The sequence below is a fragment of the Coregonus clupeaformis genome, unplaced genomic scaffold, assembly GCF_020615455.1.
Source record: "Coregonus clupeaformis isolate EN_2021a unplaced genomic scaffold, ASM2061545v1 scaf0853, whole genome shotgun sequence".
Taxonomy (NCBI): domain Eukaryota; kingdom Metazoa; phylum Chordata; class Actinopteri; order Salmoniformes; family Salmonidae; genus Coregonus; species Coregonus clupeaformis.
Window position 1 is genome coordinate 57090 of NW_025534308.1, and position 22600 is coordinate 79689.

General features: G+C 52.4%; 1 protein-coding gene across 1 annotated transcript in view; it reads left to right on the forward strand.

The window, feature by feature from the left end:
• LOC121570080 (integrin alpha-8) overlaps positions 1–22600 on the forward strand; it is a 64090-nt gene that overhangs the window by 20702 nt on the left and 20788 nt on the right. Inside the window, exons 10-15 of the mRNA XM_041881555.1 lie at positions 869–925; positions 1039–1091; positions 1546–1751; positions 9570–9767; positions 20519–20564; positions 20685–20792. Of these exons, the coding sequence (XP_041737489.1) occupies positions 869–925; positions 1039–1091; positions 1546–1751; positions 9570–9767; positions 20519–20564; positions 20685–20792 (668 nt within the window). The remainder of the gene's footprint in view (positions 1–868; positions 926–1038; positions 1092–1545; positions 1752–9569; positions 9768–20518; positions 20565–20684; positions 20793–22600) is intronic.

A 22600-nucleotide genomic window follows, 5' to 3' on the forward strand; every position in this document is an offset into this window, starting at 1 on the left:
CACGCACGCACGCACGCACACACACACACACACACACACACACACACACACACACACACACACACACACACACACACACACACACACACACACACACACACACACACACACACACACACACACACACACACACTGACAGACACTGAGATGTATTCAGAGCAGACAAGCCTCTGGGGCCGGTAGCCCTCACAGTTGTGGTTAGTGGGCGTTAGGGTTAGGCCTGTTGGGCCTGATGAGACTAGAGTAGCTGTCAACCCATGTTAGGCCTCTCAGACCTGGGGAGACAACCAGCCTGACACCCCTGAGAGAGAGGAGGAGGAGGGGGGCCAGGGAGTTAAGTGTCTGCACATGTCTTTCTCTCTGCCTGCCCCTCTCTGTCTGTCATTCTGAGCGACCGTCTGTCCGTCCGTCCGTCCGTCTGTCCGTTTGTCTACCTGTCTGTTTCTCTATATGTGTTGGTGTTTTGTGTATGTGTTTGTCTCTCTAACTTTGTGAGTGCGTGCACATGTGTGTGGGTGAGTGTGTGTGAGTGTGTGAATGTGTGTGTGTAGCCCCTGGCTGTCTCCATGTGGTTGTTATTGTAGGTCTTTTGAAGGAATTCTCAGCCCCTCTGTCTCCCCCACGACTGGGGTTATGGAAATGGAGGGTACGGAACAGAGGAGGGGGTAAGGCAGGGGGGACGATGGGGGGTTGAAAGAGGGAGATGGGTAGAAGGGGGGCCAGGCAGAGGGAAAGAGAGTTTTGGGCTGTGTTTTTAGTTTTCTGGCCTGTTTCTATTTCAGCTCATTACATCCTGTGTATGTGTGTGCATGATGCATGTGTGTGTGTGTACCTGTATCAGGTGTGTGACTCTTGTGTTCTGTTTCAGGTAGCTGTGATTAACTCTACTAATCTGACATTCATCATGAACTTCACAGGAGAGCAGGTCAGTAACATACAGTAACATCACACACATAAACATACACACACGGCTATTCATATTTTACCCAACTACTTTTTAGCACTACTGTAGAGTCATGTTGTGAAATGTTTTGTTAGATGGCTTCCTACTTTGGCTATTCTGTGGCTGTTACTGACCTCAACGGAGACGGGTGAGTTGTCTGTCTCTATCTATCTCTCTCTCTCACATTCTCCCTCTCTCTCTCTCTCTCTCTCTCTCTCTCTCTCTCTCTCTCTCTCTCTCTCTCTCTCTCTCTCTCTCTCTCTCTCTCTCTCTCTCTCTCTCTCTCTCTCTCTCTCTCTCTCTGTCCCTACAGATCTTCATGGTTCTTGCAGTGAAAGAATTGTTTAGTCTGAGCCAATAATGAAGACAGTTGAGTGGGCGAGGGGGGAACGAGTATGTGTTCCAGCTGTAGCCTGTTCTCTGATTATGATGACTGAGTTCTATTTCTGGGGCCAGACCACATGCTTTCTGACATGTCTGTATAACACACTCATCTATATGTGTGTGTGTGTGTGTGTGTGTGTGTGTGTGTGTGTGTGTGTGTGTGTGTGTGTGTGTGCACGTGTGTGAGTGTAATCTAAAGCTGTGTATCTTTCCCCCAGGTATGATGATGTGTTGGTAGGAGCCCCTCTCTACATGGAGAGAGAGAGGGAGAGTAAGCCCAAGGAGGTGGGCCGTGTCTACCTGTACCTCCAGCACTCCCCGCTCACCTTTTCCGAGCCCCTTCTCCTGACGGGAACACACACCTTCGGACGCTTTGGCACTGCCATCGCCCCGCTAGGAGACCTCAACCAGGACGGATATAACGGTATGCTGTGTGTGTCCTTCCCCTCTCTTTCTTCCCGTTCAGTGTCCACTCCCAGTGTATTGGGAGCCAGATATTTGTATATGTTTCCTCTTCATCTGTGGCTGTTTGGTCTTGGACAGCGGATATCCTATGAGATGCTCCGATGGGGGAAACTGAAGGGTCTTCAGCCAATCAGGAAGTACGGTGTTAGAGTGTTTCCTTGTGAAGTTCTTCCCCCTCTTGTAATGGTGAGCAGGGTTTGGGGTGTGTATGCGTGTGTGTCACAGAGAGAGAGTTATTTTTAATCTCCAGATGTCCACTAAGATAGGGGCATCTGGAAGTTTCTGTCCCGCTGCCCAGTGTTCATTCTGCCTCACATTGTGTTTGTTTAATAAACACACACACATCAGTGGAGGCAGCTGAGGGGAGGACGGATCATAAAAATGGCTGGAACAGAGCAAATGGATTGACATCAAACACATGTTTGATAGCATTCCACTCATTCCGCTCCAGCCATTACCACGAGCCTGTCCTCCCCAATTAAGGTGCCACCAACCTCCTGTGACACACATACACACACACACACACGTTCAGGTCTGGAGCCCAAATGCTTTTCGGAGCCTCAGGCATGTGGTCTTGAACTGGGACTAATGAATATTTATCTGGTGAACATATGACAACAATCCTACTTAGTTATTTATGTGTTTATGTTTTTATAAATGTGATTTAGAGCCACTCTCCCTCCCTCCATCCCTCCACACCATCATCATCATCAGAACTAAATCAATAAACCTGAATCAATGTCTATCAGTGTTGAGGCATAACTGAGGCCTTTTCAAACACACATGTAAGCCTGCACACACACACACACTCATGCACACACATGCATTGAGTGAACTCAGAGGCTTTTGTCCTTAGGTTGATGCATCAGCCAGGGTGTGGCTGGGTTAGACTGGGAATGTGGAGGTGATCACACACAGGACAGATCAGTAGAGAATCCATTAGTCTCAGGAAACTCCAGTGCTAGTGGAGCCAGAATGGAGCTTGAATGGAGCCAGAGACTCCAGCTGTCTGAGCCACAATGGAGACTAGAGTCTGGGGTTCCACTGAGATGCTGTGATGTTCTCCCTCATTATCATACAGTAGGGTGTGTGTGTACAGTGCATTCGGGAAAGTATTCAGACCCCTTGACTTTTTACACATTTTGTTACGTTACAGCCTTATTCTAAAATTGATTTAGTATATATTTTTCTCATCAATCTACACACAATTCCCGATAATGACAAAGCAAAAACTGGTTGTTAGAATATTTTTCAAAAATTATAATTACAAAAATTAAATATCACATTTACATAAGTATTCAGACCCTTTACTCAGTACTTTGTTGAAGCACCTTTGGCAGCAATTACAGCCTTGAGTCTTCTTGGGTATGACGCTACAAGCTTGGCACACCTGTATTTGGGGAGTTTCTCCCGTTCTTCTCTGCAGATCCTCTCAAGCTCTGTCAGGTTGGCTGAGGGGTGTCGCTGCACAGCTATTTTCAGGTCTCTCAAGAGATGTTCGATCGGGTTCAATTCCAGGCTCTGGCTGGGCCACTCAAGGACATTCAGAGACTTGTCCCGTAGGGATGGTGCAAGGTTTCGTCCAAGCAGGCTGTCATGTGCCTTTTACTGAGGAGTGGCTTCCGTCCGGCCACTCTACCATAAAGGCCTGATTGGTGGAGTGCTGCAGAGATAGTTGTCCTTCTGGAAGGTTCTCCCATCTCCACAGAGGAACTCCCTGACCAAGGCCCTACTCTTTCGGATTGCTCAATTTGGCCGGGCGGCCAGCTCTAGGAAGAGTCTTGGTGGTTCCAGACTTCTGCCATTAAAGAATGATGGAGGCCACTGTGTTCTTGGGGATCTTCAATGCTGCAGACACTTTTTGGTACCCTTCCCCAGATCTGTGCCTTGACACTGTCACGCCCTGGCTCTGGGGACTCTAGTATGTTGAGCCAGGGTGTGAGTTTTCATGTGTGTTGGTTCTAGTTGGTGTATATCTATGTTGGCCAGGGTGGCTCCCAATCAGAGACGGCTGTAGCTCGTTGTCTCTGATTGGGAGTCATACTTAGGTAGCCGTTAGGCATTCATTCATTGTGGTTTCTTGTTCGTGTTGGTTTGTGTTTGACCATTGACTGTCACGTCATCGTTTTGTTGTTTTTGATCGTGTGATCATTAATTAAATAAATATGTTCGCATTCAACGCTGCGCCTTGGTCCTCCTCTCTCACCGACGATCGTGACAGAAGAAACCACCAAGACTGGACCAAGCAGCGTGTCCAGGAGCCATCGCCAGGGAGATCTCTAGCAGATCTCCTTCGCCTCCTCGACTGGGTCAAGCCGGGTGAGGAAGAGAAGGGCTTGACATGGAGGCAGAAGGGCGAAAGGCTGGCAAGGGACATGGAGACCTGGTCCACGGGTAGGAGAGATGGCCAGAAAAATTTTAGGGGGGGGCTAACGCCGTGGACGACGGGCCAGCAGGAGACCGCGGCAGAGCGGCCCAGCGGGTTGGCAGAGGAGGCCGCCAGGTTACGGGGGCCCACTGGTCGAAGAGGGGATGGAAGGTGTAGAGGCACGGCGAGAGGTACTGGGGTGTGTTACCAGTCCGGTCCGGCCCATTCCAGATCCCTGCGTAGGACCAGTGGTGTGTGTCCCCAGTACGGTCCGGCCTGTTCCTGCTCCCCGCACCAGGCCAATGGTGCGCCGTCAGCCCGGCTCGGCCCGTTCCTGCTCCCCGCACCAAGTCAGTGGTGCGCTCGTCAGCCCGGCTCGGCCCGTTCCTGCTCCCCGCACCAAGTCAGTGGTGCGCTCGTCAGCCCGGCTCGGCCCGTTCCTGCTCCCCGCACCAAGTCAGTGGTGCGCCCGTCAGCCCGGCTCGGCCCGTTCCTGCTCCCCACACCAAGTCAGTGGTGCGCTTCGTCAGCCCGGCTCGGCCCGTTCCTGCTCTTCGCACCAAGTCAGTGGTGCGCTTCGTCAGCCCGGCTCGGGCCGTTCCTGCTCCCCACACCAAGCCAGTGGTGTGCGTCGTCAGTCCGGCACAGCCCGTGCCTGTTCCACTGGTGCCTGGTTCAGCACGGGTCAGCTGCTTCACGCCGGAGCTAGAGCAATCCGCTCCACCAGTGTGCAGTCCAGCTCCGGTCAGCAGGGCCAGACCGGACCAGGGGTACTTTGGGGGTTAGAGAGCGAGTGGGGATCATGCCCGAGCCGGATCCGCCGCCAAGGCGGAGTGCCCACCCGGTCCCTCCCTGTGGTATTTGGTTGGCGCGGTCGGAGTCCGCGCCTTTAGGGGGTACTGTCACGCCCTGGCTCTGGGGACTCTAGTATGTTGAGCCAGGGTGTGAGTTTTCATGTGTGTTGGTTCTAGTTGGTGTATATCTATGTTGGCCAGGGTGGCTCCCAATCAGAGACGGCTGTAGCTCGTTGTCTCTGATTGGGAGTCATACTTAGGTAGCCGTTAGGCATTCATTCATTGTGGTTTCTTGTTCGTGTTGGTTTGTGTTTGACCATTGACTGTCACGTCATCGTTTTGTTGTTTTTGATCGTGTGATCATTAATTAAATAAATATGTTCGCATTCAACGCTGCGCCTTGGTCCTCCTCTGTTCCCGACGAGCGTGTCACGATCGTCTGAAGAAGCGGACCAATACGCAGCGCGTGGAGTGAACATGATGACTTTATTAAATAAAGCAACCACAAAAAACAACAAATGACGATAGTGAAGTCCTCTGTAACACTGACAGAAACATGGAACAAAAACCCACAATTCCCACAGGAAAACATTCAGAATAAATATGGCTCCCAATCAGAGATAACGAGCCGACAGCTGACACTCGTTACCTCCGATTGGGAGTCATAGACCAAACCTAGAAATACAACCAACAGAAAGGCAAACCTAGAAATACAAAACCAAAACCCAACAAAACAAAATACACCCTAAATGAAAATAACAACCCTGGCTCAACAATCAGAGTCCCTGGAGCCAGAGTGTTACAGTACCCCCCCCTAAAGGTGCGCACTCCGGGCGCACCAGCATACAGTCTCGGGGAGATCTGGGTGGGCGTCTGTCCACGGTGGCGGTTCTGGCCCTGGTCGTGGTCCCCACCCCACCTTAGTCACCACCCGCTTCCCTAGCCTCCTCCACATGACCACCCTCCAACTTACTCCACCTGGATTTAGGGGCAGCACCGGGCTAAGGGACAGCACCTGGCTGGACGGCTCATGGCAGGCTGAAGGATCTGGCTGCTCATGGCTGGCTGACGGATCTGGCTGCTCATGGCTGGCCGACGGATCTGGCTGCTCATGGCTGGCCGACGGATCTGGCTGCTCATGGCTGGCCGACGGATCTGGCTGCTCATGGCTGGCGGAAGGCTCTGGCTGATCCTGTCTGGCAGAAGGCTCTGGCTGATCCTGTCTGGCAGAAGGCTCTGGCTGATCCTGTCTGGCAGGAGGCTCTGGCTGATCCTGTCTGGCGGAAGGCTCTGGCTGATCCTGTCTGGCGGAAGGCTCTAGCGGCTCTGGTCTGGCGGACGCTCTGATGGCTCATGGCAGACGGGCGGCTTTGCAGGCTTTGGGCAGACGGGCAGTTCAGGCCCCGTTGGGCAGACGGCAGACTCTGGCCGTCTGAGGCGCACCGTAGACTTGGTGCGGGTGGCCGGAACAGGCCTGACCGGGCTGGCGACGCGCACCGTAGTCTTGGTGCGGGTGGCCGGAACAGGCCGGACCGGGCTGGCGACGCGCACCGTAGACTTGGTGCGGGTGGCAGGAACAGGCCGGGTCGGGCTGGCGACGCGCACCGTAGTCTTGGTGCGGGTGGCCGGAACAGGCCGGACCGGGCTGGCGGCGCGCACCGTAGTCTTGGTGCGGGTGGCAGGAACAGGCCGGGTCGGGCTGGCGACGCGCACCGTAGACTTGGTGCGGGTGGCAGGAACAGGCCGGACCGGGCTGGCGACGCGCACCGTAGTCTTGGTGCGGGTGGCAGGAACAGGCCGGGTCGGGCTGGCGACGCTCACCGTAGACTTGGTGCGGGTGGCAGGAACAGGCCGGGTCGGGCTGGCGACGCGCACCGTAGACTTGGTGCGGGTGGCAGGAACAGGCCGGACCGGGCTGGCGACGCGCACCGTATCCCTGGTGCGAGTGGCCGGAACAGGCCGGGTCGGGCTGGCGACGCGCACCGTATCCCTGGTGCGAGTGGCCGGAACAGGCCGGGCCGGGCTGTCGACGCACACCGTATCCTTGGTGCGTGGAGCAGGAACAGGCCGGGCAGGGCTGTCGACGCACACCGTATCCTTGGTGCGTGGAGCAGGAACAGGCCGGGCAGGGCTGTCGACGCACACCGTATCCTCTGTGCGTGGAGCAGGAACAGGCCGGGCTGGGCTGGCGACGCACACCGTAGGTTCTGTGCGTGGAGCAGGAACAGGCCGGGCTGGGCTGGCGACGCACACCGTATCCTTGGTGCGTGGAGCAGGAACAGGCCGGGCTGGGCTGGCGACGCACACCGTGGGCTTGGTGCGTGGAGCAGGAACAGGCCGGGCAGGGCTGGCGACGCACCCCGTAGGTTCTGTGCGTGGAGCAGGAACAGGCCGGGCTGGGCTGGCGACGCACACCGTGGGCTTGATGCGTGGAGTAGGAACAGGCCGGTCCGTACTGGGAACACACACCACTGGCTTTAACTGGGGATCAGGAACGGGCCGGACCGGACTGGTAACACACATCAGTCTCTCACGCCGTGCCGCAACAACTTCCCTTCCTCTACTCGCCAATGGCTCCCGTAATCCGATAGCCTTCTCTCCACGTCTCCCTGTGGCAGCCTCCTGCTGCCCAGCCGCTTAAGCCATGTGCCCCCCAAAAACTTTTTGGGGTTGCCTCTCGTCCTTCCAACGATGATGGCCCTGCTGACGCCGTTGCTCCTCTCTCGCCAGGGCCTTGATCTTCCCCCAAGGTCCCTTGCCCCCGAGCATGTCCTCCCAGGACCACGATTTGCCCACCTGGGCCATCGCCAGCCTCTCGATCTCCTTACCAGGCGCTTCCTCCCATGTCCAGCTGTCTTGCTCCTGGACACGCTGCTTGGTCCTTTTATGGTGGGTTTTTCTGTCACGATCGTCTGAAGAAGCGGACCAATACGCAGCGCGTGGAGTGAACATGATGACTTTATTAAATAAAGCAACCACAAAAAACAACAAATGACGATAGTGAAGTCCTCTGTAACACTGACAGAAACATGGAACAAAAACCCACAATTCCCACAGGAAAACATTCAGAATAAATATGGCTCCCAATCAGAGATAACGAGCCGACAGCTGACACTCGTTACCTCCGATTGGGAGTCATAGACCAAACCTAGAAATACAACCAACAGAAAGGCAAACCTAGAAATACAAAACCAAAACCCAACAAAACAAAATACACCCTAAATGAAAATAACAACCCTGGCTCAACAATCAGAGTCCCTGGAGCCAGAGTGTTACAGAGCGTGACAGACACTTTCCTGTCTCGTAGCTCTACAGACAATTCCTTCGACCTCATGGCTTGGTTTTTGCTCTGACATGCACTGTCAACTGTGGGACCTTATATAGACAGGTGTGTGCCTTTCCAAATCATGTCCAATCAATTGAATTTACCACAGGTGGACTCCAATCAAGTCGTAGAAACATCTCAAGGATGATCAATGGAAGCAGGATGCACCTGAGCTCAGTTTCGAGTCTCATAGCAAAGGGTCTGAATACTTATGTAAATAAGGTTTTTTATTTCACTTGTGTTGCCTCGAAGGGATGGCACCTAGACTTGAGCTCAGAGAGTTAATGCAGTCTTGAGGGGTGCAGACAATCTAGGTTTGATACTCAGCTGGACAAATGAGTCCCTGGTAGAGACGACTGTAGAGTATCCATCAGGAACACTCATCCATCTCTCTAATCCTCCCTCCCTTCTCATCCATTTTAGAATAAGGATGTAAACGTAACAAAATGTGGAAAAAGTGAAGGGGTCGGAATACTTTCCGAATGCACTGTATATCTGTGTGTGTCTCTGATTACCTCCCTCATCATCACAGAGCAGTGTAACCATGACAGCACTCTGTTTGTAGTTTTCAACGCCATTTTCCCCAACAGCGGACAGGATGCAGGTGGGGAGTAGCGCTGTGTGTGTATGTGAGTGTGTGTGAATGTGTGTGTGTATGTGGGGTGGGACAGCGGGGTGGGACTAACACCTGGCAATCACTGGTGGAGGGTAACCATTGGCTGCTTATTGTCACAGGAATCTCCTGCCTGTGCCTATTAAACAGTTCTACATGTTTGACATATACATTTGGAATTTTATCCAAAACTCTTCTTCTATGGCAATATGTGTTCCATGGTGTCAATAAAGTTCACTGTAATGTATTTAATTAAATTGAGAGAGATACAGAGGTGGGGAAAAAGAGAAGGAGAGAGACAGAAGGAAATGGAAAGAGAGAGGGGTAGTCCTAGGTAGTCTCTTTACTTTTCCCTCAGGGGCTTTCAGCTGATGATGTCTAAACCATCCCTCTCATCCTGCTCTCTCTTTCTTTTCCTCTCATCCCTCTCTCCTGCTGATGTGAGCTGGTCTGCTGTATCACTTCAGAAGTCCAGCCTTGTAACTCATGTTGTTTTGTGTGTGTTTCCTACCCTCATACCCCCTCTCTCTCTCTCTCTCTCTCTCTCTCTCTCTCTCTCTCTCTCTCTCTCTCTCTCTCTCTCTCTCTCTCTCTCTCTCTCTCTCTCTCTCTCTCTCTCTCTCTCTCTCTCTCTCTCTCTCTCTCTCTCTCTCTCTCTCTCTCTCTCTCTCTGATAGACGTGGCAGTGGGTTGTCCATTTGGTGGGGAGGACCGGAGTGGCCTGGTGTTGATCTACAATGGCCAGAGAGACCTGACGGCCCGGGGCCTAACCCTCAGTCAGGAGCTCTATGGAGCCTGGGCCTCCAGTAGTGGCCTCTCCGGCTACGGCTTCACCCTGAGGGGGGACAGAGACCTGGACAACAACCATTACCCTGGTACACTCTACACTCCCATGCACCTTACTTATTTTCTCCTCTTTTTTCAGTTTCACTTCTCTCCTCCCTTCTTCTGGTGAAGTCGTTACTCAGGAGGGGTACTGGGGTTACAGAGCTGTTGCAACGATGACTTCTTGTCCTGTCAGGAAGAGGGGGGGGGGGGAAATGTCCAAATGTTTTAACTTCATATTCATCATCTCCAGCACCACCCCAACATCAACATATGTGAAAATGGTGCGTTTCCGTGTTTTGTGGAAAAAAGATATGAGGGAGATTAGTGATTCCAATGATATCAACAGTGTGCATCATGTGATTTTAACCAAATATGAGTAGGCATTGTCTACTAGTTGCCTACTAATTGGTTGATGATGTCATTGGAAACACCTATTTTCCTTATCTTTTTTGCTACAAAACATAGAAACGTGCCATTTTCACATATGTTGATGTTGGGATGGTGCTGGAGATGATGAAAATGAAGTTGAATTTTTTTTAGATTTCCCTTTAAAAGTGTTTAGTCTGTTTGCCAGATATTTGAACATAGCGTTTAGTCCAAGCATAGTGCGGACACAGGCCTCCAATTCTTCAGAAGAACATTGTCATGTCGCTGTTATTACTTTGGAGAGACTTCCTCTTTTGCGATGTCATGGTACAGATGAACATGGCACACTACAGCAATCTGAAGGGAAAGCCTGTGTTTGTATTTACATGTTCAATCAGGGGTAGTCTGAATGTCTGTGTGAGTGTTTGTATACACATTCATTTACTTAGAATCATGGGCTCTTAAAAGGTGATTTAAGACTGAACATGTTTTGAAATTAAACTTTTGTACCCCCTTGTTTTCGCCTCAATTTGGAGCCATTCTAAAGGCAGCCATTCTAAAGCAGCCATTCTAAAGGCAGCGTAGTTCAGCGTTTGTACTTCTAGAGACCAGGCTGAGAAGCAGGAATTATTTTTTTCCTTTTCTTTTCTTCTTTCTGTAACAACAACAGACCTCCTCTGATCTCTCCATCCCGCAAACAGGAAATCTGGGTCTTTATAATGAAAATATCACACACACACACGCACACACACACGCTAACACACACACACACATACACACACATGCACACATATGCACTCCATGGCTTGTGATCAGTTTCATGGGCCTCTGAGTGTATGTGTTGAGTCTGTGCCAGGCTACGAACCAAAGCCAGTCTCTATACAGAATCACCCCACATCGAGTTACTCAGTCACACACACACTGTACAAACACAATGCATATACATACAAGCATGCACGCACGCACGCGTGTGCACACACACACACATGCGTGTTGTAACTCAGGCTTTCTAAGGCCCTCTGGGAAAGCTCTGGTAGTGGAGGGAAAGCTCCCGGGTGGCATAGCATCACACACTCACACACACACAGACACAAACACACATATGGTCTGTCGTTACTATGATAGTAAAGTCACACTGTTCAAAGGACCCTCAGATGTTTCATCAATATGAGAGGACTGCTAAGGTGTCTGTGCGCCTGTTACACAGTGTATTTCTGTGCATATGTTTGTGTGTACATAAGATGTCTGCTTCTATAGGTTACGTTTTATGATCCCAAGGGACAAAAACCCATCTACCCTCTATTCTCAGCCCTCTGCACCCCATTTACTCTTAGAGAGAAAAGGGAGGGATGATTAGAGAGATGGATGAGTGTTCCTGATGGATACTCTACAGTCGTCTCTACCAGGGACTCATTTGTCCGGTTGGGTATCAAACCTAGATTGTCTGCACCCCTCAAGACTGCATTAACTCTCTGAGCTCAAGTCTAGGCGCCATCTCTTCGAGGCAACACAAGTTTTGAGGTCTCATCAGCTTCTTGGAAGGAGTGTTCCTATTAAACTAACCCTGGAGAAGTGACTGAGTCAGAGTCAGAGAGAGCAGTCAGTCAGAAACAGCAGGTGGTGTCCCTGGTACACAGAGGTTATAGCCTGCTAGACACACACTGACCCTGGGAAGCTCTGCTGTTCCCACTCCTAGGGTTAGGGTTAAGGTTAAGGTCAGTTGTGTGTGTGTGTGTGTGTGTGTGTGTGTGTGTGTGTGTGTGTGTGTGTGTGTGTGTGTGTGTGTCAGAGGTCAGATGGCCTGAGGGCAGGGATTATGTTCAGCGGTAAGGTCAGAGGTCAAAGGCTGTAGACATTTAACTTGCCAATCAGCAATCACACTGACTCAGCTCAACTGAACAAAAAACACATACACACACACACACACACACACACACACACACACACACACACACACACACACACACACTGAACACTTTGACAGTGGACACACTGAACACTGGTTCTAAAGAGAGAGTTTATACAGAAGTTTGAAGCAGCCAGTCTCTGACAGGTTGACAGGTTGTGTAAACGTTGGATGGCAGCCATATTTCTCAGAGCAGAGAGTCTGGAACTGGCCTAGAGGTTTAGTAACTTAGCATACCCCAAAGGTACACTTACTCCAAATGTGTGTCTGTATGTGTGTGTGTTTACATACTAACCTCAAATCAGTGGTGGCAAACATGTTTTTCTCAGTGTGGAAATATGATTGTCTTGGAAGGGGAAAGTGGGCCATACAGTAGGCTATGTTTTATTTACCCCAAAGGTACATTTACCCCAAATCAGCCTCTGTGTCAGTGGCACTTTTTAGAGGGAAAAGAACGGCTGGGTAAGGAGTACAGATGTACCTATGGGAGGAACATGCACTCGCACACACAGGGACACACACACACACACACACACATAGGCACCCACGTACGCGCACATACACCTACGGGAGTAGTGTGGTTGGGTTTCTCTGGAGTGTAAGACGGACAGATCCAGGACTTTGGAATGAGAGCGGAATTCTTCTGTTGGAAGTTTGGGTCCCTGAGGCTGAGCTGATGTTTGGACTGTACCTTTTGCGTGTGTCTGGCTGTGTGTGTGTGTGTATCTGCATGTGTGTGAGTGTGTGTGTGTGTGTGTGTGCGTGCCTGCGTGTGGTTAGATCTGCCTTCTGAAAGCATACAGCTCTGATGACTTTTACAGACTGTGGTTGAAAGACCAAATGCTTTAACTGCTGCCCTCCTTCCCTCTCTTTCCCCTCTTCCTCCTTCCCTCTCTTTCCCCTCTTCCTCCTTCCTCCTCTTTCCCCTTTTCCTCCTTCCCTCTCTTTCCCACGTTCCTCCTTTCCTCCTCACCTCTACCTTTCCAACTGCCCCCAATACCCTGCAGACATCTAGAGGTCCCCCTTTCTCTGCCGGCCCCTTGTTACACCTATAGCACACACGCACACACACACACACACACACACACATACACACACACACACACACACACACACAAACACGCACACACACACACACACACGCACACACTGGGGGATAGGGTCTAATGTTGAATGTTGTGGTTTCAGAGGACCAGCAGGCTAAGGGACTCTCACTGACAGCAGAAACAGATGGACCACTCCTACATTCAATTTAGACACATGCTCACTTAAACACGCACACGCACACACACACATTCAGAGTCAAACGCATGCATGCACGCACACACGCACACACACACTCAAGAGATCTCTAATAGTTTTGACTCTAATAGTTTAACCATTTAAACAGATGTCACTAACAGTGTGCCTGTGTGTGAGTATGTGGCTGGGTGTGTCACACTCTAACCCTCTATCAGCATCAAGACTTAACCTAGTCTGTTTCAGTTGATGGATAGCCAGGTATGTATATTCCCAACAGATAGGATTTCCCAGCTAGACTCTTTCTAGTAAACCAGAGACAGCCTCACTCTGTCACGTGTCTTCAAAACCACATCAACACTTATAGGTCCTGATCGCATTTTACTAATGACCTCCGCTAGACAGACAGAACTAGAGAGCTCAGAACTCTTTCAAACAGAACTACAGAGGTCAGAACTAATGAGCTTAACCAGTCCCATTGATATATTATCATGAGTAAGCTTACATTTACATTTACATTACATTTTAGTCATTTAGCAGACGCTCTTATCCAGAGCGACTTACATATATTTTTTTTATACTGGCCCCCCGTGGGAATCGAACCCACAACCCTGTCATTGCAAACGCCATGCTCTATCAACTGAGCTACATCCCTGCCGGCCATTCCCTCCCCTACCCTGGACGACGCTGGGCCAATTGTGCGCCGCCCATGAGTCTCCCGGTCGCGGCCGGCTGCGACAGAGCTTAGCCTCCGACCCTCAGCCTCGTTTATATTAGCATGACTAATCTTAGCCTCTATCCCCAGTCCCAGTGCTGTATCAGCTTCAGAGCTTAGCTAAACCTCTATCTTCCAGTCCCAGTAGCTAGATCTATGGTTGGGGGCATATTCTATATGTCCCAGTCAGTCCTATGTTAGCATTGTGTTAGCTTAGCTTAGTGTGTCTGGCAGGGAAGGCTTGCATTGATTAAGTCTCTTTCCCACTGCGGTTTCAGACTTACAATCAACGCTGGTATGTGTGTGTTGATGTGTGTGTGTCACGGTTTACTAAGCCAGAACCCAGAAGCAGACCAGGACAAGGTAAGTTGAAACAAAGGTGAGTGTTTATTTAATAGATCCACGAGTGAGGCTGAATAATCCAGGGAACAGAGCGGGTGGCGTGGATGGGTTGTTGAGGGTGCAGTGGTAGGTCCAGTAATGGCTCGGCAGCCGCCGACCATCAGGCAGAGGTTGGGTGAAGGTTCCGGGTGAGTGACTGCAGATAGAACAAAACGGAGGTAAGTATACAGCAAGTCAAAAAGGTGCAAAACAACAAAACTAACGCTAGAAGTTCCAAGGCTGATACACGGACAAACATACTGTTCATGGCTAACGATCCGGCAGGGAATGGATGTTAGGACAGAGCCTAAGAAGGGTGATGATCAGGACCAGGTGTGCAGATTGCTGATGGGATGCAGGTGCGGAAATCAAGAGAGCTCCCGCCTAGCAACGTTGCCCGGCAACCAGGCAGGGAGCGTTCCAGAACCCTCGGGAAACTGGAGATCCCGAGCAGAAAAACTAGTACCCAGACAGAAACCGACTCAGACTGCAGGGATCGTTACAGTACCCCCCTCCGACGAACGCCACCGGGCGGACTCCCGGAGCGCCAGGATGGAGGCGGTAGAAGTCACGAATGAGGTCAGCATCTAGGATCTGTCGCCGCGGAATCCAACTCCTCTCTTCAGGACCATACCCCTCCCAGTCCACGAGATACTGGAAACCCCGGCCCCGCCGTCTGGAATCCATGATGCGTCGCACCGTGTAGGCAGGACCACCTCCGATCATCCGAGGAGGAGGAGAAGGAGGCGGAGGAGGCAACAGAGGACTGAGGAGAACAGGCTTGAGGCAGGAGACATGAAAGGTGGGATGGACTCTGAGCGTCCTCGGTAGTTTGAGTCGAACTGCCACCGGATTGATCACCTTCTCCACCACAAACGGACCAATGAACTTCGGTGACAACTTCCTAGACTCAGTCCGTAAAGGAAGATCCCGTGTGGCCAACCAGACCCTATCTCCGATGGTATAGGTGGGAGCGGGGATCCGGCGACGATTCGCCTGGAGCTGATACCGGTCCGAAACTCTAAGGAGTGCCTTTCTGGCCCGATGCCAGGTCCGGTGGCAACGAGCGAATATGGGCCTGAACAGAGGGCACTGAGAGCTCCTTCTCCTGAGAAGGGAACAAGGGAGGTTGGTAGCCATACAGGCACTGGAAGGGAGACATCCCAGTGGCAGATGTAGGGAGAGTATTGTGGGCATACTCAACCCAAGGCAACTGAGAGACCCAGGAGGTGGGGTTGGAGGAGACAAGGCAGCGTAGCGTGGATTCCATCTTCTGGTTGGCTCTCTCCGCCTGACCATTAGATTGGGGGTGAAAACCAGATGTGAGGCTGACTGTAGCTCCAATGGCCAAACAGAAGGACTTCCAGACAGCAGAGGTAAACTGAGGGCCACGGTCGGAAACGATATCACTGGGCAAACCGTGGACCCTGAAAACCTCCCTAACCAGGATCTCGGACGTCTCCGAGGCAGAGGGAAGCTTGGCAATAGGCACAAAGTGGGCGAACTTGCTGAATCTGTCCACGATAGTCAGAACGACCGTGTTCCCCTCAGAAGCGGGCAACCCAGTGACAAAGTCCAGGGCCAGATGCGACCATGGTCGCCGGGGAATAGGAAGGGGGGTGAAGTAGTCCAGAGCTGGGCCGATTGGTACTCTTATTCTGCGCACACACTGGACAGGCAGCAACAAAACCCCGAGTATCCTCGGCCATGGCAGGCCACCAAAAACGTCTGCGAAGAAACGCCATCGTCCGAGCCACGCCAGGGTGACAAGCCATCTTGCTGGCGTGGGACCATTTGAGGACAGCAGGACGAACCGACTCAGGCACAAACAACCGACCCGGGTGGACCGTTACCGGGACCGGGCTGCGTCCGAAGGGGCCGCCATCACCTCCTCCTCAATCTTCCACATAACTGCTCCCACGACGCAGTTCCGGGGGAGAATTGTCTCGGTCTTGGACCCACTCTCTTCCGTCTTGGAGAACATCCGGGACAAGGCGTCCGCCTTGCCGTTCTTAGATCCAGGTCGGAACGTCAGGGAAAAAATTGAATCGTCCGAAAAACAACGCCCACCTGGCCTGACGGGAGTTGAGACGTCTAGCCGATTGCACGTAAGCAAGATTCTTGTGGTCAGTCCAGACAATAAACGGTTGCTCCGCCCCCTCCAACCAGTGGCGCCACTCCTCCAAGGCAAGTTTCACCGCGAGAAGCTCCCGGTTACCCACATCGTAATTCCTCTCCGCAGGCGAAAGGCGACGAGTAGTAGGCGCAGGGATGGAGTTTACTGTCCGTGGAGCATCGCTGCGACAGGATGGCGCCAACTCCCACATCAGACGCGTCCACTTCAACGGCGAACTGACGGGCCGTGTCCGGTTGAGAGAGAATCGGTGCGTTGGTGAATCGCCTCTTCAAATCCAGAAACGCTCGATCCGCCTCCGGATTCCACTTGAAGGTCCTGATACTGGAAGTCAAGGCAGTTAACGGAGCGGCCACACGGCTGTAATCCCGGATGAATCTGCGGTAGAAATTCGCAAACCCCAAAAATCTCTGGAGCTGCAATCTCGTACCGGGCTGGGCCCATTCCAGAACCGCTCTAACCTTCTCCTGGTCCATCCTAATCTCTCCCCTGGAGATGATGTACCCGAGAAAGGATGTCGTGTGGGCGTGAAACTCGCACTTCTCGGCCTTCACGAACAGGCGATTCTCCAACAATCGCTGCAGAACCTGCCGGACATGCTGGACGTGGTCGGAAGGTTCCTTCGAGAAGATCAGAATGTCATCCAGGTAAACAAACACAAAGAGACCGATCATATCCCTCAGGACGTCGTTCACCATACTCTGGAATACCGCTGGAGCATTGGTCAGTCCAAACGGCATCACCTGATACTCGAAGTGACCCATCGGTGTATTGAAACCCGTCAACCACTCGTCCCCCTCTCTGATCCGGACCATGTGATACGCATTGCGTAGGTCTAGCTTGGTGAACACCGTAGCACCCTGTAAGGAGTCGAAGGCAGAACTCATCAAGGGCAGGGGATACTTGTTCTTGACCGTGATGTCATTCAACCCCCGATAATCAATACACGGTCGAAGAGAACCATCCTTCTTACCCACAAAGAAGAATCCTGCCCCCAGGGGTGATGACGAGGGACGAACGAGACCAGCAGCTAGGGACTCCTTGATGTAGGTCTCCAAAGCCTCACGTTCAGGTCGGGAGATACTGTATAACCTTCCCTTGGGGTAGACAGCTCCAGGGAACAGGTTGATGGCACAATCATATGGTCGGTGGGGAGGGAGTGACAGAGCCTTCTGCTTACTGAACACTTCCCCCAAATCGTGATATGTCTCGGGAACCAGGGACAAATCTGGGGGTTTAGCCTCAATCACCTGACTGGGAACCGAATGGGGACAGGCAGTCTTGAGACAGTTAGCATGACAATCAAGGCTCCAACTCGTTACCTTGCCCGTCACCCAATCGAACGTGGGATTGTGTTCCTTCAGCCAGGGGTATCCAAGGACCAGAGGAACATGGGAAGACGGCAGAATGAAGAATGAAATCATCTCAGAATGATTCCCCGACAACAGCATCTTAACCGGTTCAGTCCTCATCGTGATACGTGCCAGACTACTGCCGTCCAGAGTGGTAGCTTCAATGGCTTCCGGCAATTGCTCCTTGGAAAGCCCCAGCTGTTCCACCAACTCGGCATCAAGAAAGCTTCCATCGGCACCTGAATCGATAAAAGCGTTAATCGCTAAGCTCTGATTCCTGTTCATAAGGGTAGCCGGGAAACGGGGTCTGACAGAGGTATTGAGAGGTCGAAACTGGCTCGCTAAAAGTCCTCCCAACTTTAGCGAGCCGCGCAGTTTGACGACCGCCGGGAACCAGTGGCGAGGTAATGTCCCGAACCACCACAGTAGAGGCAACAGTTAGTCCTACGTCTGTGTTGGCGCTCCTCCTTGGTTAACCCGTGCCGCCCCACTTGCATGGGTTCAGAATCGGGAGACAGGACCTCTCCACTAATCCTGTGTGGTGGACGATGATCGACGTATTCTGGTCCAATCCCCGACCCGACTGGAACCTGAGAAGCTGATCGGTTGGACGGGACCCATTGCTTCTCCCTCCTTCGCTCTCGGACTCGATTATCCACCCGAATAGACAAGGCTACCAAGCTGTCCAGGTCACTAGGCTCCGGATAGGAGATCAACTCATCCTTGAGCTGCTCCGACAGACCCTGGTAAAAGGCCGCTTGCAGAGACTCCTCATTCCACCCACTCTCCACAGCCAACGTCTTGAACTCGATCACGAAGTCGGCCACGCTGCGAAGTTCCTTGGCGAAGCGAAAACAGGCGCCTAGCTGCGTCCCTCCCTCGGACGGAATGGTCGAAGAGCTTCCTCATCTCGGCCGTGAACCCCTGGTATGAAGCCATGCAGGGATCCTGTCGTTCCCAAACGGCTGAAGCCCACTCAGCGCTCGACCACGCAGCAACTCAATCACAAAGGTTATCCTAGCCTTGTCTGTGGCATAAGAGTAGGGCTGTAGATCGAACACTAACCCACACTGCATAAGGAAGGAACGGCATCTTCCCAGCTCCCCCTCATATTTATCCGGCGTCGGAACCTTGGGCTCACGGAAGGACACAGCTCCAGAAGCGGCAGGCGAGATGGGTGAAACCGGTAGTGGATCCTCCACCGGAAACTTGCGCTGGTTCTGGACCTCCGTCAGACCGGTAGAAAGGTTCCGAACTGACAACGCGATCTCCTGTAGTACCGTGCTATGATGGCCCAACATCTTCTCCTGATGGGTAATGGCATGGCGAACAGAGTCCAGGTCCGCTGGGTTCATTACTGGCCGGATCGTTCTGTCACGGTTTACTAAGCCAGAACCCAGAAGCAGACCAGGACAAGGTAAGTTGAAACAAAGGTGAGTGTTTATTTAATAGATCCACGAGTGAGGCTGAATAATCCAGGGAACAGAGCGGGTGGCGTGGATGGGTTGTTGAGGGTGCAGTGGTAGGTCCAGTAATGGCTCGGCAGCCGCCGACCATCAGGCAGAGGTTGGGTGAAGGTTCCGGGTGAGTGACTGCAGATAGAACAAAACGGAGGTAAGTATACAGCAAGTCAAAAAGGTGCAAAACAACAAAACTAACGCTAGAAGTTCCAAGGCTGATACACGGACAAACATACTGTTCATGGCTAACGATCCGGCAGGGAATGGATGTTAGGACAGAGCCTAAGAAGGGTGATGATCAGGACCAGGTGTGCAGATTGCTGATGGGATGCAGGTGCGGAAATCAAGAGAGCTCCCGCCTAGCAACGTTGCCCGGCAACCAGGCAGGGAGCGTTCCAGAACCCTCGGGAAACTGGAGATCCCGAGCAGAAAAACTAGTACCCAGACAGAAACCGACTCAGACTGCAGGGATCGTTACAGTGTGTGTGTGCGTGTGTTTGTGTATGTCTGTGTGTGTGTGTGTGTGTTTGCGAGCATGGTATGTCTCCCGTGACCACACTCATTAAAGTGCAGCTCTATTTTAAACAAAAAGTCAATTAAGACTTCATCTTCAAAACACATAAACACAAATGAACTGAGTAGAGCACTGGACTGGCTGCTACAGACTGACTGGTTGTATAAGGCACATGGGTATAGTAAAGTGAGGGAATATTGTTGTTGTGTAGCAGAGGGATCTGATTGGACCAATGGGAACGTTCTAATGGAGCTGGAATGTGCCGTGGGGTCTCTCCGTTGCGACACACACACACACACACACACACACACACACAGTGTTCCCATGTGGATAGTTTCATTCCTTTACTTAGATTTGTGTGTATTAGATATTTGTTGTGGAACTGTTAGATATTACTTTCTAGATATTACTGCACTGTCGGAACCATGTGTATGTGACCAATACATTTGATTTGATTTGATTCTGAACCAAAATAGTGCTGCAAAAATAGTTGTATTCACAACTCAAAGCTGGTACAGACTAAATGTGTTTGTGTATGTGTGTGTGTCTATGTGTCAGTGTTTGTGTGTAAAACATGAGAGGTCTGTGCTTGATGAAGATTGCTGGAGACCTTGAAATCAGTCCCATCTGTGGCGTTCTTTGAAGCTCATGCAGTATCTCTCTCTCTCTCTCTCTCTCTCTCTCTCGCTCTCTCTTGCTCTCTCTCTCACTCTCTCTCTCTCTCACTGTAGATCTGATAGTGGGAGCATTTGGTAAAGGGGAGGTGTCGGTGTACAGGTAAGATATCTAATTCTCTGATTGGCTAGACTACATTGTTTCGTCTATCAGATTGGCTGCTAGTTTACAATGGTGAGATTAATTGTGAGTGTGTGTGTGTGTGTGTGTGTGTGTGTGTAGGGCTCGTCCTGTAGTGTCAGTGGAGGCAGAGATGATCCTGACTCCTAGAATCCTGAACCCTGACGACCGATCCTGCCTCCTGACAGAATCTGATACCATGGTGACCTGGTGAGTACACAGGCACGCACGCAAGCACCAACGCACACACGCAGGCACACACATGCCCTACCTTTCCAGAAACCCTACACCATGGTAACCTAGTGAGTGACAGACATAAGACCAATAGGGTGCTTCTTAGGCTATGTGTGTTGGCAGGGGTAGAGATGGTGGGTTTGGGCAGATTGACAGACGGCGCTAAACTGTGGAATTCTGTCAAAACAAACACAGCTGATTGAAATAAACCATCAGACTGTGTCACGATCGTCGGTGAGAGATGAGGACCAAGGCGCAGCGTTGAATGTGAACATATTTATTTAGAGAATGATCACACGATCAAAACAACAAAACGATGACGTGACAGTCAATGGTCATACACAAACCAAATACGAACAAGAAACCACAAATAATGAATGCCTAACGGCTACCTAAGTATGACTCCCAATCAGAGACAACGAGCTACAGCCGTCTCCGATTGGGAGCCACCCTGGCCAACATAGATATACAACAACTAGAACATAAACAAATGAAAACTCACACCCTGGCTCAACATACTAGAGTCCCCAGAGCCAGGGCGTGACAGTACCCCCCCCCCCTAAAGGCGCGGACTCCGACCGCGCCAACCAAATACCACAGGGGAGGGACCGGGTGGGCACTCCGCCTTGGCGGCGGATCCGGCTCCCGGGCATGATCCCCACTCGCTCTCCAACCCCCCAAGGTACCCCTGGTCCGGTCTGGCCCCGCTGGCCGGAGCTGGACTGCACACTGGTGGAGCGGATTGCTCTAGCTCCGGCGTGAAGCATCTGACCGGTGCCGGACCAGCCACCGGTGGAACAGGCACGGGCCGTGCCGGACTGACGACGCACACCACTGGCTTGGTGTGGGGAGCAGGAGCGGGCCGAGCCGGGCTGTCGAAGCGCACCCCTGACTTGGTGCGGGGAGCAGGAACGGGCCGAGCCGGTTGACGGCGCACCACTGACTTGGTGCGGGGAGCAGGAACGGGCCGAGCCGGGCTGACGAAGCGCACCACTGACTTGGTGCGGGGAGCAGGAACGGGCCGAGCCGGGCTGACGAAGCGCACCACTGACTTGGTGCGGGGAGCAGGAACGGGCCGAGCCGGGCTGGACGAGCGCACCACTGACTTGGTGCGGGGAGCAGGAACGGGCCGAGCCGGGCAGACGAGCGCACCACTGACTTGGTGCGGGGAGCAGGAACGGGCCGAGCCGGGCTGACGAGCGCACCACTGACTTGGTGCGGGGAGCAGGAACGGGCCGAGCCGGGCTGACGGGCGCACCACTGACTTGGTGCGGGGAGCAGGAACGGGCCGAGCCGGGCTGACGGGCGCACCACTGACTTGGTGCGGGGGAGCAGGAACGGGCCGAGCCGGGCTGGACGGAGCGCACCACTGACCTGGTGCGGGGAGCAGGAACAGGCCGGACCGTACTGGGGACACACACCACTGGTCCTACGCCGGGATCTGGAATGGGCCGGACCGGACTGGTAACACACCCCAGTACCTCTCGCCGTGCCTCTACACCTTCCACCCCCTCTTCGACCAGTGGCCCCCGTAACCTGGCGGCCTCCTCTGCCAACCCGCTGGGCCGCTCTGCCGCGGTCTCCTGCTGGCCCGTCGTCCACGGCGTTAGCCCCCCCCTAAAAATGTTCTGGGCGTCTCTCCCCGTGGACCAGGCCTCCATGTCTCTCGCCAGACTCTCACCCCACTGCTCCAAAGTCCAACCTCTCTCCTCTTCGCTTGGCTTGGCCCAGTCGAGACTCTTACTCCACTGCTCCCAAGTCCATCCTCTCTCTTCTTCACGCTG